The 14,137-nt window shown below is 32.6% G+C and overlaps 6 protein-coding genes across 13 annotated transcripts; 3 read left to right on the top strand and 3 right to left on the bottom strand.

The window, feature by feature from the left end:
- The first annotated feature begins 37 nt into the window (after positions 1–37).
- On the top strand, positions 38–5,721 carry qua (villin like protein quail). Of its 3 annotated transcripts, none has more exons than XM_089177226.1 (9): positions 38–334; positions 2,409–2,674; positions 2,766–2,885; positions 2,990–3,330; positions 3,417–4,182; positions 4,264–4,450; positions 4,521–4,769; positions 4,839–5,135; positions 5,210–5,721. In XM_089177226.1, exons 2-9 carry the CDS (start codon positions 2,531–2,533, stop codon positions 5,557–5,559), a joined length of 2,454 nt encoding a protein of 817 aa, XP_089033352.1. In that variant the 5' UTR covers positions 38–334; positions 2,409–2,530; the 3' UTR covers positions 5,560–5,721. The 3 variants fall into 3 exon arrangements, with proteins under 3 accessions (XP_089033352.1, XP_015178542.2, XP_015178541.2); XM_015323056.2 differs by having other exon boundaries at positions 39–334; positions 2,582–2,674; XM_015323055.2 differs by lacking the exon at positions 38–334 and having other exon boundaries at positions 425–2,674.
- Prosbeta2 (Proteasome beta2 subunit) lies at positions 5,722–7,099 on the bottom strand. The gene is made up of 4 exons (XM_015323058.2): positions 6,959–7,099; positions 6,559–6,738; positions 6,156–6,471; positions 5,722–6,071 (listed from the first exon to the last, which is right to left on the bottom strand). Exons 1-4 carry the CDS (start codon positions 7,018–7,020, stop codon positions 5,796–5,798), a joined length of 834 nt encoding a protein of 277 aa, XP_015178544.1. The 5' UTR covers positions 7,021–7,099; the 3' UTR covers positions 5,722–5,795.
- On the bottom strand, positions 6,959–10,463 carry LOC107067435 (Ubiquitin-fold modifier 1). 3 transcript variants are annotated; one of them, XM_015322959.2, is made up of 5 exons: positions 10,115–10,463; positions 9,820–9,967; positions 9,557–9,613; positions 8,157–8,287; positions 6,959–8,081 (listed from the first exon to the last, which is right to left on the bottom strand). In XM_015322959.2, exons 2-5 carry the CDS (start codon positions 9,822–9,824, stop codon positions 8,011–8,013), a joined length of 264 nt encoding a protein of 87 aa, XP_015178445.1. In that variant the 5' UTR covers positions 9,825–9,967; positions 10,115–10,463; the 3' UTR covers positions 6,959–8,010. The 3 variants fall into 3 exon arrangements, with proteins under 3 accessions (XP_015178445.1, XP_015178444.1, XP_015178443.1); XM_015322958.2 differs by having other exon boundaries at positions 10,119–10,462; XM_015322957.2 differs by lacking the exons at positions 9,820–9,967; positions 10,115–10,463 and having other exon boundaries at positions 9,557–9,645.
- Positions 8,460–9,550, bottom strand: LOC149030871 (uncharacterized). Its single transcript, XM_089177234.1, has one exon. The coding sequence runs from the start codon at positions 9,476–9,478 to the stop codon at positions 8,522–8,524; it is 957 nt and encodes a 318-aa protein (XP_089033360.1). The 5' UTR covers positions 9,479–9,550; the 3' UTR covers positions 8,460–8,521.
- Positions 10,035–12,598, top strand: Sergef (secretion regulating guanine nucleotide exchange factor). Of its 4 annotated transcripts, none has more exons than XM_089177229.1 (6): positions 10,035–10,175; positions 10,573–11,152; positions 11,237–11,461; positions 11,547–11,690; positions 11,750–11,940; positions 12,437–12,598. In XM_089177229.1, the coding sequence occupies exons 1-5, from the start codon at positions 10,149–10,151 to the stop codon at positions 11,917–11,919; spliced, it is 1,146 nt and encodes a 381-aa protein (XP_089033355.1). In that variant the 5' UTR covers positions 10,035–10,148; the 3' UTR covers positions 11,920–11,940; positions 12,437–12,598. The 4 variants fall into 4 exon arrangements, with proteins under 4 accessions (XP_089033355.1, XP_089033354.1, XP_089033353.1 ...); XM_089177228.1 differs by having other exon boundaries at positions 12,123–12,598; XM_089177227.1 differs by having other exon boundaries at positions 12,048–12,598.
- On the top strand, positions 12,187–14,037 carry Fam92 (CBY1 interacting BAR domain containing protein Fam92). Its single transcript, XM_089177233.1, has 8 exons — positions 12,187–12,328; positions 12,437–12,538; positions 12,666–12,794; positions 12,875–13,055; positions 13,140–13,364; positions 13,444–13,476; positions 13,597–13,761; positions 13,829–14,037. The coding sequence occupies exons 1-8, from the start codon at positions 12,297–12,299 to the stop codon at positions 13,961–13,963; spliced, it is 1,002 nt and encodes a 333-aa protein (XP_089033359.1). The 5' UTR covers positions 12,187–12,296; the 3' UTR covers positions 13,964–14,037.
- Positions 14,038–14,137: the final 100 nt, after the last annotated feature.

Genomic DNA, 14,137 nt, shown 5'->3' with positions numbered 1-14,137 from the left:
GAGTTGAGATAGAATGAATGCACCGACGCCGTCTTTGGCTATGCCCGCATGGTTCTGCGTGTATTCACTAAGTTAGCAGTGTGTTACGGCTGGCCGATCAGAGTTCCGGACCCACTTCCGGACGAGTCCGTACCGGTATGGTTTCTTTTTTAGCCACGAATGTGCAGTATCGGTTGTTCTGCGTACAGTTAAGCGTCGTTTCGTGTTATTATCCTTCTTCGCGCCTTTTACCAATCATCCTTTGATTTTACTTATCTTTCAAACCAAAAATAATATTAAATGGCTTTGCCTTGAACATAAGAAGAAAAATATGGATTTCTCTAACAACAAATGGGTGAGTTGAAACAAATAGATCAATAATTTATTTACAAATCATTTGCATTTCTATTTATTTCCCTTGTCGATTGTATATTCATTCCTATATTAACATTTTTCAATTGAATAGTGTAATATATTGACCAACAAAATCTAAAATAAGGAACAGAAATGGCAACAGAAACCGAACATTTCCAGGATCACGTTATTTGTTAATCTCGACAATGATTTATCTCTCGGTTGGTTTGAAATATTTCTTGACGAAAATGCTTTTTTTTATATGTAAAAAAAAAAATAAAGAAAAGTATAAAATGATGTTTTGACTGAAGTAACTTTGTTGTTGGGAAAGAAAGGATGCGCGTTAACTTCGTCGAGCTTGAGAGAACACGAATTTCTATGTTTTCGCGAAACTCGATGCCAAAGAAGAACGAAGTAATATGCTAACGATGTAGTAGGCGTAGGTAGAGTAGGTACGTACAACATGGCCGTTATTTCCTGCCAGAAATGATTGTCGCGAATAATGCTTAAACAGCACTTATTTAAGTGCATAAGTGAATGCACTTATATATGCACCTACATATGCATGTATGCATATATAATAGTACATATTAGAAAATCTAACGTTACAAATGAATGTTAACGTTGAGCAGCTATTCGAGTCGCGTGTTAATTTAATTTATATCTCGAAACCATTCTGATTTTCTTTCGAACAATTGTGCTTGCAGGATGAAAAAAAAAAAAAAAGGTAAAAATATCGGTCGCACATAAAATGCAATAATAGTACTAAAAAGTTTACACAAGCGGATGTAAGGTACAATGCATGTGTGTCAAGCATTCGCAGCGGCACGCTCATCGAGCATCTGTCGTGTTAAACAAAGATCAGAATCGTACAAGACGTTAATTAAAGAATGACGACAAGATTTCGAAAGTTTCAACTAGCTACGTTCATTATTTAACGCTATGAATTAAAGCAAATAAATAGAAGTATCGGTAACAATCTTTAATATCTAAACTGATTTATTTGTTAAGTAAAATAACGATGCGACGCTAATTATATTCATTAGCAACAGTTGTATAAGGTGTGCACGTGTTCCCTCGCGGAAATACATGTCACACGTCGGGTATGAATGAAAACTTTGAATACGCAGGAAGGCAAAGGCGACGAACTAAGCTATGCGTGTGAGTGAGAGTACCAATTTGTGCTTGACTGGCGTCAACTGGAGAGAGAATGCGTTCGTTCGATGTCACTTACATTATGTAAATTGCACCGATATACGAAGGTGTTTCTACGAGATTTTACAATCTTATTAAACTTATCTAAATTCTATTGATAAATTGACATTAAATTTTCTATTTTCAATATAAAAATGTAAGAGTCTTGACACGTTCAAATGTATTATTTATTTTGTTCAAATGTTTTTCATTTGATTAAAGACTTTAGAAACGTCCTGTATATAGATACAGATTTCTATGAATAATAATGTTAGAAAAGGTAAGAAGAAATAAGCGACAGGACATATAATCACGTACAAACGCGATACGAATTACCTGAGAACGTACTCTTTGGATCATAGCTAGAGGATCTTACTCTCGTGAGTTCTCATACCCCAGTTTTCTGACAGCGATCGTACTATACGGATACCGGTCGGCGTTTCTCCGCGTTGTGAAACGCACGAATATTCAACGGGACTGAGTAAGAGTATTATCAGATCGTACGAAAAGATTCACACAAAAAAAGTTAATAATAAACAAAAAATATAATTCATTTTTGGTGTCATTTAAATCTCCAAGCGAATGTTGAATTTCAAAAAACAAATGTTTTCGATGAACAAAATTCGAAGATTTATTTAAAAAGAAAATGTTCGAGTCGTTAAACCAAAGTGATTTAAAAGATCTATGTGCGTAGATTAACAATATTTTAATAACAAATTAACTACGATCGACGGAATAGTTCGTTTATTCGAGATAAAGTCGATTTATTGCGATAGGAAAGGTCTTATTGCTGATAACGATAAGCACAATATGAAATGTTTGGTACCGACTGTTGACCAGTTAATAGCACGCTTTTCTAAACATACCGTTACTAATTATAGTCAGGGTGAACAATTCAACTTCCTGTACTTTGGTTCGCTTCGTTGTACCGCTTAAAAAATCACCTGTTTCCTCTTCATTCGACTCATTCCACGGAGAACTTTCACCGTAATCCTTGTTAAATATGTCGAATGTCGTTGTGGTTTATCCGGATCTATCAAATATGTCCGCGCAGGATGACAGAAGTTACCGTTTCGATGATTCGCCTGAAGATATCTTCAGGAACGTACCAAAGGACACCAGTACTTTTCGGGTTTGGAAAATTGAGGTATTTTTACTTATAGTATAAGTTATAGTTAGTTATTGAATAAATTTATAGAAAATATGAATTTGATAATGCAACATTATTTTACCTGCAGCAAGGTTTACGTACAACACCTGTTTCAACAAATAAAATAGGAATTTTCTTAACGGAATCGGCTTATATTATTTATGCGATATCTTCCAAAGATGGTCCCCTGCCGTATCCTGGAATGCCGGTAATTGTATCAATTAATTCTACAACTTATTATTAATAACTTATACGCGACCTGCAAAATGCATTTAAACAAAATATCGCATGGACTCTAATCGTTTCGAACAGATGAAAGAATTAAAAGGAGTACCTTCGATACGTGCCATCCATTTCTGGATTGGATCCAACTGCAATGCTACGGTTTCCGGTGTTGCAGCCTTACGTGCAAACGAATTAGATGCTCAGGTTTCAGCGACGATTCTATCAAGAGAAGCTCAAGAACGCGAGAGTCCTAGATTTCTTTCCTATTTTCGTCAAAGGATTGTCATTGAGTATTTTCGTTTCGAAACACCGCCCTGTACGATGCACAGAGTTTCAGGAATCACTATTCCGATGTTGATCGAACTCGATAAGGTTCGTTGGGAAAACTTTACGTCCAAGGATGTCATCCTAATTGATATTTATTCAAGGTATATTTATATTATATTGTACACTATTGCATACACTATTGCAATGTTTACATTATATAGAATAATACTTTTTTTTTACCGAACAGAGACACAGTATTCTTGTGGCTTGGATCATCCGCCGATCCTTTACACAAGAGACACGCGGCAGTGATTTTAGAAAAAAGGAAAGAGAATAACAACAATCTTCGAGTGATTATCGTCGAGGATGGCTACGAACAAACCCTTCCAAAAGGAGACAGCGAACTTTTCGCTACTGTGCTAGATCCTTCAAATAGAATAGTGGCATCAGATCGTCCTCATCGAATTAGCATACCTGCTCCTGTTAAACTCTATAAATGTTGCGAACAGTCTGGAAAATATAAGGTCTTAGAATTAAAATCTGGCCCGATTTTACGTAGCGATCTCACTTCTGGATCCGTGTATTTGATAGATCGTGGAGAGACAGGTGTTTGGGCCTGGGTTGGACGAGAAGTTGGCACTAAAGAAACACTAGAAGCTATCCGAAATGCTCGTGGTTTCGTAAAAAAGAAAAATTATAGCGCGACGATACCAGTTGCTAGAGCTATCCAAGGCCACGAGCCAATTGAAATGAAAGCTTTGTTGAGGGGATGGGAACCTTCGAAGATGAGACCGTTAACATTGCCACCTACTTTTGAACCTGATTACATGAACGAAAGACCTAGGATGGCAGCTGAATGTCAATTGATAGATGATGGTTCTGGTGAGAAAACTCTATGGAAAGTAAATCAAAAGGAAGGTATGATCGAAGTCGTTGACAAAGGAATTTACTATGCCGAGGCTTGTTACGTTATGAGATACAAATATGGACAGGGTCGTAGATGCAGAACGATAGTGCGTATCTCCCTTCATTTCCTTTCCAAATTTGTATGGAAGATCTTACTTCAAAAATATATAATATTATGTTTTCTAAAGGTATACTGTTGGGAAGGTGTTCATACTATAAAATTGGACAGAGAAGCTGCTTTGGATGCAGCTTGTCGTATAGCTGAAGAAGAATCTGGTCAACTGATAAAAGCTTCTCAGGGTAGGGAGCCATCACATATGTTACAAATATATAATGGCACATTGAAGATACTTGCAGGACGTCATCGTGATTTTCGTAAGCATTATTAGATTATTAACAACAGAGATAGTTCATCAATTTCACTATTTAGCTATTCTCGCTTCAGCACCAGAAAAATATCTTGTAAGGGTATTTGGATCAACACCGTACACTTCGAAAGCCGTTGAAAGACCCGCGAGATCCAGTAGTTTAGATTCCAGTGGAGTCTTTATATTATTCTCGTCAAGCCCAGTTGTCTGGTGTGGTATTAGAAGCACTGGTGATGCCAGACAAGCTTCTCGACGTCTTGCACCGAAAAATGCACCACTCGTTTTAGAGGGTAAAGAAGGCAACGACTTCTGGGCAGAGCTAGGAGGTAATAGTTTCAAATTAATCATTATTTTCATTATTTCTATTGATATTCTTACTTTTGATTTTTTACAAGGTCGTGGAACGTACAGCACAGAGGTTGCTGAAAGCGAAGAGGAACTGGAAAAACATCTCTTTCGATGTCAAACGGAAGGTAATATTTTTGTTGGTGCAGAAATTCTCGGATTTGGACAAAATTCACTTATTCCGGAGGCTACGTGGCTACTGGATGCTGGAAATATGATTTGGATCTGGTTAGGGAAACTATCAACTCCTAAATGTTTAAAACAGTGCGTAGAAGATGCAATGATATTCCTATACAGTCATCCGGCAGGCAGAGATCGTAATACAACTATTTCCATAATCAAACAAGGTATATTATATCTTTATTTCAATCTAATTTAATATTATATTGTTAATGATGGAATTTGCTTACATTTTTGGAAGGAATGGAGCCACCAACGTTCATAGGACTTTTCGAAAATTGGAATCATAATTTACTACGAGATTACAAATCTTTTGAAATGATATGCAGTTCTCTACAAGAGAAAGAATTGTCTATTAAAATACAAACAAGTGGAAAAGTTACAACAGATTTTGATAACTTTATTAAATATCCATTGTCAGTATTGAAAAGTGACGCTGAAAATTTACCAACTGGTGTCGATGTTGCACAAAAGGAAATGCATCTTACCTTTGACAATTTTATTGCGATATTTAAAATGGAGCCTGCTGAATTTGAGAAACTTCCTGCTTGGAAGAGGCAAAGGTTGAAACAATCAGCAGGACTCTTCTAACTACGAAAATTTCAATTTCCCCCGCATCGTGAATATTTTATTAAAAATCCATTTAAATAATTACGTTGATTTTAATTTACTATTTAGATTTTAAATATGTATTTTCAAATGTTTTCTAAAAATAAAATTTAAAAACCTAGAAAATTCCTCACCTATAACATATATTATGTGTAAGATTTTATTGAAAATTCACAAATTTCATCAACTTAATATTAAATTAAGAACAGGCTCTATCTTCAAGAAGAAGTGTCCATCGGTTCAGCTTCCACCACACGAACTATCTTTTCCTCTACGATTATAGGACGTACGGTTTTAGCAAGAACTGCAGTAGTTCCCTTTTTATATCTATAAGATGCTTGGCGTTCTCCTTTTACATTCGCAACATCGTAAGGTCGCAAATAATCGACAGATCCTTTACGTATAACACACAAATCTACATTTGATCCAGATGCTAAATCATTGAAAACACCTGCACGAATAGCATCCGCAACCAACTGCTTCGCTTCTTCCTCCTATTAAATTATATTAATATTTAGCGTACAAGCAGTTACCACATAAAAATGATCTTTCGAATGAAAACAACGAAAATTACATACTGTCATATCAGGTTTCCATCTACTTTCGAGTACTGCCATCGCAGCTAACGATCCAGACCCCATGCTTGTGAACATATATTTTTCACTAGATCCATGAGGATAGATAGCGTATAAATGTGGACCGTCTATATCAACACCGCCTAACACCAAAGCTACACCAATATGGCCTTGATGACGAAACAAAAATTGCTTGAACATTGAATTAGCGGTGCAAACAGGTACAGTACGGCCTGTGTTTAGACGATGTAATTCTAATTGACTAGCTATCATTTGACAAGTCATCTCATTGTCAGCCGCTGTTCCTGCTCCGCAACAGCTGTATAAATACAAAAATAACTGTATTATATCTTAATCTATTTAACAATTGATCATTTAAATATAATGATTATAAACATTTACTTACTACATGTTCTGAGCAAGAAAATGAATTTTTCTCGAATTTTTATCTGCTACAATAGAATCTTCGGTGGCACGTGTATCACCTCCAAGAACCACTCCATCCTTAAAAATTACTCCTGCAATAGTTGTACCTGTCTTAACAGCAGTCGGAGCTTTGAATCCTTTCTTCAATAAAAACTTGTTTCTGTAATAAAAATTTGTAGATGTTATTACACATTAAATTTATTTAATATAAAAATTATAATAAACAAATGCATATATAAAAGCATTCTTATGTATTAGAAAATGTAATAAGTTTAAAATGACACAGCAATATTATTCAAAGTGAGGTTAGGTAAACTACGGAATAAACATTTATAAGAAATTTGACCAACAATTTTTTAGTTAAAATATTATTTTCTTACCGTTGACAGAGATCAAAAGAAAATCCTGGAGCAGGAATTTCTGGTGCAAGAACAGTTGACATGATTTTTTACTACTTTAAAACGAGCTTGACGTAAATTCACTTTTATTAGACAGTAACTATCAAGCGAATTCCGGAATATCGACTTTATATCGATAGGTTCGCTAGTATCGATATCATAATTTTGACGAAATAATAAATGTTTTTATCGATTATTTTAAATCGATTAATGAGATCGAATAAAAAGAAATTACATGAAAATGAAATGTATGATAAATAAATTTAAATACAATTTAATAATTATTATTATTCTTTTGACGTGAGTAATAACCAATGGAAAATACATAGATGTGGCGGGAACTTTAAATCCGTATATTGTATTTATGCATTCTAAAAAACATACAGAAATTTACTTTAATTAATTATTGAATTCTAATATATATTTGAAAGAGAGAACAATGACCCTTCTTATCTAAATATATAAATAGAAACACATTCGTAGTTGATTTTAAAAGATAACAAATCATTCCTTTTTCATATTTCAATCTGTAAACATATCAACTCTCTCCGATTTGTTACTCTTAAACTTAAATAATTAATACTTTCAATTATTTTACATTTATTTATAATGTGTATTTATTACTGTGATATAATTAACTAATATTTAAACAATGTTGACCTATCTGCACTTTAATTAAACAATGTGTTTATATATTTACATTATTATAATTAAAATCTCATAGAATTTGTAACAACTGTTAATTACATTTGAAATAATGATCAGCATTTCATTTCATTTATATTTTCGGTCTTATAATATAACATTGTGTGTAATTCTTTATATGTAGGGATTGACTTATATTCTTAAAAACAAATGGTACGATGGAATGTTTTCATAATTGCATATCTATGCTTAAATACGTGTAAAACTTATTGTTATCAACAGTGCATATACTTTCATTTAAATATCATATATTAAACTGAATTTCAATTTGTTATTATTTAAATTTTTTATATAAAGAATTAAGTGCAATTACAATTCGATGTTATAAATCATCTAGTTTCGCCAACTCGGTCTCTAGGAATCAATCTTAGTTCAGATCCATGTTTAAGAAACACGTTACCTATAATTACAAATTTATAATCAGAAAGCGCATAATCCCACTAAAAAATTGCTATTGTTCTTTTTAAATACTTGCCTGCAGTTTGTTGCGGATTAATACCAATTCCGTCATCAGTTATAATAGCTGATGTAGCTGCTGTTACTTTAAACTCCTCAGCAGCATATTTCAATACAGCAGTAAATGGTGCAGTTTCTGGTACACTCAGTCTGGAAGTGTAAATATAGCTCTATATTATAAAGTAATTGTAAGATGTTGGTTAGATCGAATATTTCCAATGTACAAATTAAATACACACTTTTATTTTGTACATTTTATTAATAACATATAATTCAAAGCAAATATAAATGTAAGAGAGTATATTAATAAAATCCAGAGATATTTCTTGCTAATTAATATTTACTATTATATATAAATAATACATATTACTTATATACACATCATTATTGTGAGATATCTTTTTCAATGCTATACCATATTGTATTATTTGCTTGCATCTTAGCCAACTGTAGTCTATTATATACCATCTCTTGAACAGCATCAGGACCATTTAATAATTGATATATAATTTTAAGTAAATTATTATAATTAAATGTTGAATTTAATATCCATTCATTATTTATTAGTGACATATTTCGTCCAAAATAAAATACTGCGTCAACAAGATTGATACAAAATTCATGACTTTCATTTAAAAGTCGTAGAAAAAATTTCTCTTCGATATCTAATAATGCCAAACAAAACGTTACATCATTTTCAATGGCTTTACGTACTAAACATTTTATAAATAACATTTTTACTTTGCTTTCGTTATGTAAATTTATAATAAGGGAGAAAATTCTTGAAAGATGACCATCTTCCAATATTTTACTTATTTTCTCAGAAACCTTAATCTGCTGACCATTCTCAAGATCGTTTTCCCATGACATAATCAAAGCTTCATCTTCTACTTTAGACATGGGCAAATCTAAATCTTCTAAAGATTCTAATATAATATTCGTGCACATAGAACTCCTGAGCGTAGACAGTAAAAACGTATTAAATCTATCTATCCCAAAAGATTGAATGTACAATTTCAAAAAGTCATCGACAATTGCAGTAGGAATCGAAATGTCTTTCATGTATATTTCTAATAATTTATCGCAAGCACATTTCAGGTCACTGCACTTATATATTTTAGTTCTTTTTTCTTTAAGCCAATGTTGGTGAAGATACTTTTCCAATACATCTTCTTTTTTTTCATTATACGCTTTAGTTACTGTTGCTTCAACAAATGCAGCACATTCAAAAGTTTTAATTACGGTTTCTTTTGTGACTTGTGTACTTATAAGTGGATTTACCAATAACTCAATAAATATGTCAAATACATGCAATATTTGAGAAAAATAGGATTCTGACATATCGGTAGCAATTGTAAATTTGTCTCCTCGTTACCACTCTTCTGAATATAAACAATTACAATATGTAACATTACTTACACTTTAAATGGTAGTTTGGGATCCGAAGTTAGGGTTATTTTAAAAGTAACTTTGGATCTGCAAAAAAAATGCATTTTATTAATAACATATTTTATACACTTTGAACAATATAAATAAAAATCAATAGTCTGACATGCTGAACATATGTTATAAGATAAGTGTATTATGATCATATATATATTATAGCATAATATTTTACAATATATAAAAATAAAAATAAATTTGCAAAAGATTATAAGAATATAATAAATAATAGTACTTACGTCATAGTGCGTTAGTAAAGAATTCTTTTAATATTGCAGTAGATGACGATCTTTTCACGTCAGTCAACGTAACCTCAAAAGACAAGAACTTTTTTACTTTCACCCTGGACTCTCTCGTAACGGAATTTAAAAGTTCCACAGAGCCGATCTACAAGTATACAAGATCTATGGTTGTGCCAAATACGATTAATCGGTTTCACGTGTTTCAAATGAATGAAATAATTAGTCATATGTTCTTTCATATATGATTTAAGAATAATTCAAACATTAGATTTGAAGATAATGAAAAACCAACCTACAATTATATCTTAGCAAACACTCCTCCAATAATGGCAACGTATCATCTACTGTCGTGGGTAAATAAAATACTTATTTTTAAATTAAATATCAATTTATATTTGTTTCAAGAAGGACAGAGCAAATATGATGCATCTATGTATGTATGTATGTATGTATGTATATGGCATGCGGATGTACATTAAAACAAAGGTTGATTCTGATACCACTGAATAAAATAAAAAAAGAGCTTCACTGAATATGTTGAGTGGTATTTATAAATATTCTTAAATATTATTAAGATCTCATATAGTATCAACCGACATATTTAATTATATTTTTCCAAATCAATTTTTCTTTATACACATGTTGCGCGCGCACTCTATGCGCGGTAAATTTGAATGTTGAATGTTAAGAAAATGTAACGAAAACTCCAAAAAGCATTTTTACATTGTAATTAATTTTGTTCTCTTTTAGGGTGCTAATTCTCACGGACAATTAGGACATGGTATGAAATCGGAACAATGTATCCTTCCACAAGAAATCGATTTATCATCGTATTCTTTTAAACCAGAGGATATTCAAAAGATCGTTGGCGGTGCTGGACATTCGTTGATTTTAAATAAAAATGGACACGTTTATTCCTGCGGATGGAATAATAAAGGACAATTAGGTCAGCCTGAAAAAGAAGATAAATTAAATTTTGAGAGAATACGTGGAATATTAGAAAATGAAATCATTGTTGATATCGCTTGTGGATGGGACTCTTCCGCAGCATTAACAAACCAAGGCAAATTATATATGTGGGGTTCAAATAATTTTGGACAATTAGGAATCGATCCTTCTACCCTCCGTCATTCTTATGAACCTATTGAAACGATGCCTTGCGAAAAAATTAAGCGAGTTGCAATGGGTTTAAGACACACTGCTGTAATAACCCAAGATCATCGAATCTTTGTATGCGGTGCTGCTGGCAAAGGACAATTAGGTCTTAAAGATAATTCGAATGATAGCATAGACAGAAGAAACCAACATAATTTTTATCCTTTTACACTTAGTAAGATAAACTTTTAACTTTAATATCAATGATAATGTTCGTAAAACAGTAAAACAGAGTAATACAATGGAATCATATTAAAAGTTTCAGAATTGAAAAATGTAGCGGATGTTTCATGTGGACAACATCATACTGTGGTAGCCACAGATAAAGCAGAAATATATGTCTTTGGTGCGAATAATTACGGACAATTGGGCATTGATAATGAACTTTTTTCAACTATATCTTCACCAACAAAATTAACTACTGTACATTTTAATTTGGCAATTGAAACGTATACAGGATGGACGCATACAATTATCTTGACTGGTAACAATTATTTAGTAACCAAACAAGATTGATTAAGCATAAAAATTGCATTGGCATTTAGTCTTTATTCTTCGTATTATTGCAGATAATAAGCTCTTTGCTTGGGGTAGAAATACCTATGGTCAATTAGGGGAAAAAAGGACGAACCCTTGGAAGGCAGACCTAATAAAAAATATACCTAAAATACATCAACTTTCAGTTGGTTCACAGCATAATATAGCTCTTACCGGTAATTAAAAATATATACTATTTTATTTAATATCAAATTAATTTCGATATATTATACAGATGAAAAAACTGTATTGTGCTGGGGTTGGAATGAGCATGGAAATTGTGGAACCGGGGACATTAACGATGTTCTATTACCAAGACAAGTTTCATTACCATCAAATTCAGAAGGAATCTTAGTTGGAACTGGCGCAGGACATTCATTCGCTGTAATAAGAAAAAAAAGTTGATATTCATGCTATTATGGCGATGTACGTATATATATATATATATGTACACGCAACGCGTGTTTATGTATATTATTATTTTAAAAACAATGCTCGTTAAAAAATAAATTTTATTAATGTATATTTAATAGAAAGTATAATTATAAAAACATATAACAGTAAAAGAAGAAATAGAACAAAGTATATAAATATTTTCATGGAGTTAGATCGAAGGTAGCGTAGAAGAGTGGCGCGAACACAGCTGCTAGAATGTATCACCTGTCAGTAAACAACTGTCACTAACTGCATACGGACGAATGAAATAAGTATTTTACATAGCGTCGAAGAATTACTTAAAAACAAGACGTTTCGAAGGTAGTTCAAAGTGCATTTGAAGAAAAATGTTGCGCGCAAGATCTCAAAGTAACATTTGGTACAATTTTCTTATTAATTTTGTATTTTTTTTTTGTCAACGTTTTTATTCGCACATGTCTGTTGATTTTAACAACATATCGTATAATTATTTTCTATAATTCGATAGCGAACAGGAAGCAAAATTTGTGAACGATCGAATAGCAAGCGTTGAAAAACATTTTTCCGAATTATGTGCAATATTTGCGGCGTTCATCAGAAAAGCAGCAAGGTAGGTTTCGTATATACATACTCGTGTAAAAGCATTAAAAGATATCGATTATTTTACTCATGTCTTGTGTCACGCCACTTTATTATTTTTACCCGTATATACTATATATATATCAACTTCATTTTAGATTACGAGACAAAAACGACGAAGTTGCAAAAACGATCCATACTTATGCCGAATCAGAATTAATAAACCGATCGTTAAAACACGGCCTTCTAAATTTTTCCGCAACATTATCCGCTATAGGTGATTACAGGTATATTATTTTGTACTATCTAATCTTATATTACTAATGTTTCAAAACTCGAAATAATAAAAGAAGTTAATTCTTCATAGGGACGCTCAAGTTCAAAGACTAGATGCAAAAGTAACAGCACCATTATCTCAGTATGCAACGATTTGCAAACACGCGCGCGATGACGTTAAGAATACTTTTGCAGCACGCGATAAGGAACTTACAAAGAGAAAACAACTGGATAGAATTAGAGAAAAAAATCCAAGAAATCGACAGATGATCGTATCCTTTTTCTAACCCATGCCATTTCCTTTTAAAATGTATCGATCAATAATCCATTGTTAAAGTCCTTAGAAACGTTATTAGTCACAAGCGGAATCGGAATTGATGAAAGCAGCCGTCGAGGTTTCCAGGGTGATTAAAGGTTTGGAAGAACAAATCGATTCTTTCGAACGACGAAAATTACACGATCTTAAGAGCATACTCTTGGATTTTGTTACGATCGAAATGAGTTTTCATACGAAAGCTATTGAACTTCTTACTAAGGCGTATCAGGATATTGCTGACATAAACGAAACTAAAGATCTTGAAGTAAGATTAACGAATATTTGTTGATTTAATTACTCTCGAAAATATACTAGCGATATTGTTTTACATTTCTCCTGCACAGGACTTTCAAAATGCTCGAGGAGATATGAATGGGGTAACATTGTTAGCAATTATCACTTGTATATGTAATATTTTAACGAACTCTTTTTTTCTCTACGTGAAAAAAAAAATCTTTCTTTTCATATATATAAAAAAATGAAATACAATATTTCAGGAATTTCGAGAAACTATGCGCGTGCCCGATTCTATTACAAGATTGGATACTGTTCGAAGAATGTCTTTTCGACAAGCTTATTCTCTTTCAAACTTGGCAAGTCGATTTACATCCTCTCCTAAGATTCCGCAAAAGTCTCCTCACGATCGAACGACAGAACTAGCTGTACGTAAATAAAAATACCTCGAGGTTATACATTAATCCTTGTAAATAATTAATTTCATTTTTGAAGGATTCTCTGAAAACCGGTTTTACTAATTCTTCCGAATCCATACAAGTGGAAGAATATGGAAACAGCTCGGAAGAAACGGATTCTGAATCGTTTCAAGAAAAACCACCAGTGAGAACTAGGCACAAATCTATGTAAGCTTTCACTCATCTTTCTAATTGTTTTTACGTACTTTTTTTTTAGATACAAATATTAAAGAATTCAAAAAATAAGATACGAAAAAAAATTATACTCAAGACAGTACCCCCCTTTCCTGCATATCAAAAATCCTTGACATCTCCATTAAAGTATTTACTATCTTCAAGCATTATC

This window comes from Polistes dominula, unplaced genomic scaffold (genome assembly GCF_049000335.1).
Source record: "Polistes dominula isolate Pdom_NZ unplaced genomic scaffold, Pdom_raw_medaka contig_20, whole genome shotgun sequence".
Lineage (NCBI taxonomy): Eukaryota > Metazoa > Arthropoda > Insecta > Hymenoptera > Vespidae > Polistes > Polistes dominula.
The sequence above is the reverse complement of the archived record's forward strand: the minus strand, read 5'-3'. Positions and strand labels throughout refer to the sequence as shown.

Bases quoted from the DNA above. Each gene is read 5' to 3' on its own strand.
- qua (XM_089177226.1), top strand. From the start codon at position 2,531: ATGTCGAATGTCGTTGTGGTTTATCCGGATCTATCAAATATGTCCGCG. The intron at 4,451-4,520 runs GTAAGCATTATT...TTCTCGCTTCAG, and splicing joins AGGACGTCATCGTGATTTTC to CACCAGAAAAATATCTTGTA. The intron at 5,136-5,209 runs GTATATTATATC...CATTTTTGGAAG, and splicing joins TATTTCCATAATCAAACAAG to GAATGGAGCCACCAACGTTC.
- Prosbeta2 (XM_015323058.2), bottom strand. From the start codon at position 7,020: ATGTCAACTGTTCTTGCACCAGAAATTCCTGCTCCAGGATTTTCTTTT. The intron at 6,739-6,958 runs GTAAGAAAATAA...TTTTTATTACAG, and splicing joins TCTTTTGATCTCTGTCAACG to AAACAAGTTTTTATTGAAGA. The intron at 6,472-6,558 runs GTAAGTAAATGT...GTATTTATACAG, and splicing joins TTTCTTGCTCAGAACATGTA to CTGTTGCGGAGCAGGAACAG.
- LOC149030871 (XM_089177234.1), bottom strand. From the start codon at position 9,478: ATGTCAGAATCCTATTTTTCTCAAATATTGCATGTATTTGACATATTT.
- LOC107067435 (XM_015322957.2), bottom strand. From the start codon at position 9,630: ATGCATTTTTTTTGCAGATCCAAAGTTACTTTTAAAATAACCCTAACT. The intron at 8,288-9,556 runs GTAAGTAATGTT...TTACACTTCCAG, and splicing joins CCCAAACTACCATTTAAAGT to ACTGAGTGTACCAGAAACTG. The intron at 8,082-8,156 runs GCAAGTATTTAA...TTGTAATTATAG, and splicing joins TAATCCGCAACAAACTGCAG to GTAACGTGTTTCTTAAACAT.
- Sergef (XM_089177229.1), top strand. From the start codon at position 10,149: ATGGCAACGTATCATCTACTGTCGTGG. The intron at 11,153-11,236 runs GTAAGATAAACT...TCATATTAAAAG, and splicing joins TTTTTATCCTTTTACACTTA to TTTCAGAATTGAAAAATGTA. The intron at 11,462-11,546 runs GTAACAATTATT...GTATTATTGCAG, and splicing joins GCATACAATTATCTTGACTG to ATAATAAGCTCTTTGCTTGG.
- Fam92 (XM_089177233.1), top strand. From the start codon at position 12,297: ATGTTGCGCGCAAGATCTCAAAGTAACATTTG. The intron at 13,056-13,139 runs GTATCCTTTTTC...AAACGTTATTAG, and splicing joins CAAGAAATCGACAGATGATC to TCACAAGCGGAATCGGAATT. The intron at 13,365-13,443 runs GTAAGATTAACG...TCTCCTGCACAG, and splicing joins ACGAAACTAAAGATCTTGAA to GACTTTCAAAATGCTCGAGG.